The 2,611-nt window shown below is 35.7% G+C and overlaps 1 protein-coding gene across 2 annotated transcripts in view; it reads left to right on the top strand.

The window, feature by feature from the left end:
- Positions 1–2,611, top strand: part of LOC106871585 (acetyl-coenzyme A synthetase, cytoplasmic) — a 37,204-nt gene continuing 34,593 nt past the window's right edge. The window contains exon 1 of one of the 2 annotated variants that reach the window (XM_014918095.2): positions 1–718. In XM_014918095.2, the coding sequence (XP_014773581.1) occupies positions 417–718 (302 nt within the window). In that variant the 5' untranslated portion in view covers positions 1–416. The remainder of the gene's footprint in view (positions 719–2,611) is intronic. The other variant, XM_014918094.2, reaches the window with a different exon arrangement.

Here is a 2,611-nt window from a genome sequence, read left to right as displayed (position 1 = left end):
ATCATCCCTCTGTCTTTCTCCCCACTCTACCTATCATCTCTCTCTCTCTCTCCACTCCGCTTACCATCTCTCCCTTTCTCTCTCTCTCTCTTCACTCTACCTATCATCTATCTATTCTACCTATTATTTCCCTCTCTCTCCCTCACTTTCTCTTCCTCCCGCTCTATCTCCCCACCTATCATCTCTCTCTTCTCTTCTTCCTTCTGTTTATCTATTTTAGCCACAACTCAACATCTTTCCATTGCACACCGGCTTTCTCATTTACACCGTGAATGATGCCTGATTTATCTTAGACGAGTTATTTGATTAATCATTATTGTTAAACCGTGTGTATATGTATAAGCCGCAATTATCTTATTAAGACACTAATAATTTAAAAAGTAGACTTTTATCGGATCTCTTTGTGTGGAGCAGCTATGGCGAATAAGGAATTCCTTCCCCCATCTCATTTAAAAGGTTCAGCTCACGTCAGCAGCATGGCCCAATACAAACAAATGTATGAACAATCCATTTCTGACCCGGAATCCTTCTGGAGAGAAATTGCCAAAGATTTACACTGGGAATCTCAGCCAAGTGGTAAATTTCTCGATTATAACTTTGATCACACGTCAGGGCCGATCTTCATCAAGTGGATGCAAGGTGCTAAGACAAACGTCGCTTATAATGTCTTGGACCGTCACATTCAAAATGGAAAGGGCGATAAAATTGCGTTTTATTGGTAAGATTATTAGATTTTCATTTCTAGTCTAAGTTAAAATAATTCAAAAATTTAAAGTATTTAGCGACAGTTTTAATCTATATGGTTATTTCCATTCACAAACCGTCCACATCACCTATGGTTATCGATTTTCTTTAGATCTTCACCTTGAGACTTTTCACAAGGAAATCGGTGAATCCTTTTAATCTGTCTGCCCCATCTATGTACATCCGTGATCGCGCCTATATATATATATATATAGGCGCGATCACTGATGTACATAGATGGGGCAGACAGATTAAAAGGATTATATATGTATGTATATATGCACACACGTTACACCTTTCAGGTTTTCGGTATTTTGTCTCGTTCCTTTATTGCTTTTTAATCCAACAGTTGCTAAATGAATTTTCACTTCCTTCTATGGTAATTTCCAGAGACTACCAACACCTCCAACATAAATACACACACACATATATCTACTTTCTATTTAGCGCTTAAACGATCGTTTACCCTCATTACAACCAAAAGTCGCTCCCATAATATGTAATTATCATAATTGTTTCTTTCACCGATCCTGACATTAAAAGAAATGGTGTTGTGCTGTGACAATCATGTCTTTCCCGAGACTCACCCACCATCAACATTATAATAGTTAATAATAATAACAATAATGATGATAATGTTGATAATATTTTTTTTATACAAACGCGGAAGATTGGTAAGTGCAAAGAATAGGTGAGATGAAGATAACATTTCATTTTCAGGCAGTGGATGAAATTACTCTTTAAAAAAATCAACATAGGTGTCTATGTTCGATTTTTATAATTATTTTTAAAGAAGTTAATCGAAATTTCCACAAATTTCCAAAATGTCAATAATAATAATAATTTTTGCTTTTATATAACGAAAATAATTCTTGTAGATTAATAAAAGTAACAAAGACGACCGAACGATCACAGCTACTGTCTTCAGTCGAAATTTCAACAAATATTCTTTCTATTTATTTGTAAACAGAGATCAACAACAAATGGTTTCTTTCGTATAGAACTGATTATAATATTCTGTCTGTATCCTTGATATGTGTTATTATCTCTATCCTTAGTATAGATTGGCCACGATCCAATCGCACTGGGAAATTATGGAGGAACACCAGATACCGCCTACGCAAATGGCAATAATCTGTATATGCATAATTATAAGGTGTGTGTCTGTGTCTATACCTATCGACTGACATCATATTACATTTACACGCATATGTATATGTGTGCGTGTATGTATTATATCTATCTATCTCTCTCTATATATATAATGTATACATACATACATATAATTATGTATAGTATATAGACATACAATATATATATATTTATAATATATACGTACGATATATGTATATATATACCCGTAATGCACACACGCATACATATACGTAAGTGTATGTGTGTATTTCTGGGTATAGGCGCAGGTGTGGGTGCGCAGTTAACAAGCCTACTTCCCAATCATGTCGTCTTGGGTTCAGTCCCACTGTACGGCACCTTGGCCAAGTGTCTTCTACTATAGTCTCAGGCTGACCAAAAGGCTTGTGAGTGGATTTGGAAGATGAAAACTGAAGGAAGCCATGTGTGTATGTTTGTGTACAGACCTGTGAACACTTGTCTCGACATCACATGATGGTTGCAAGCGAGCATCACCATCATAGAAGTGATGTTCTTTCATAGTCTTTTGTGGAAAACATGTCTGGCCATAATATCTTGCTTGGAAACAGGTGAAGGTTGGCAACAGGAGGGACATCCAGCCACAGAAAATATATATGTACACATATATATTATTTCTCTGTCTCTATTTATCTCTCTCTCTCTCTATCTATCTATCTATCTATCTATCTATCTATCTATCTATCTATCTATCTAT

Source organism: Octopus bimaculoides, chromosome 7 (assembly GCF_001194135.2).
Source record: "Octopus bimaculoides isolate UCB-OBI-ISO-001 chromosome 7, ASM119413v2, whole genome shotgun sequence".
Classification (NCBI taxonomy): domain Eukaryota; kingdom Metazoa; phylum Mollusca; class Cephalopoda; order Octopoda; family Octopodidae; genus Octopus; species Octopus bimaculoides.
The sequence above is the reverse complement of the archived record's forward strand: the minus strand, read 5'-3'. Positions and strand labels throughout refer to the sequence as shown.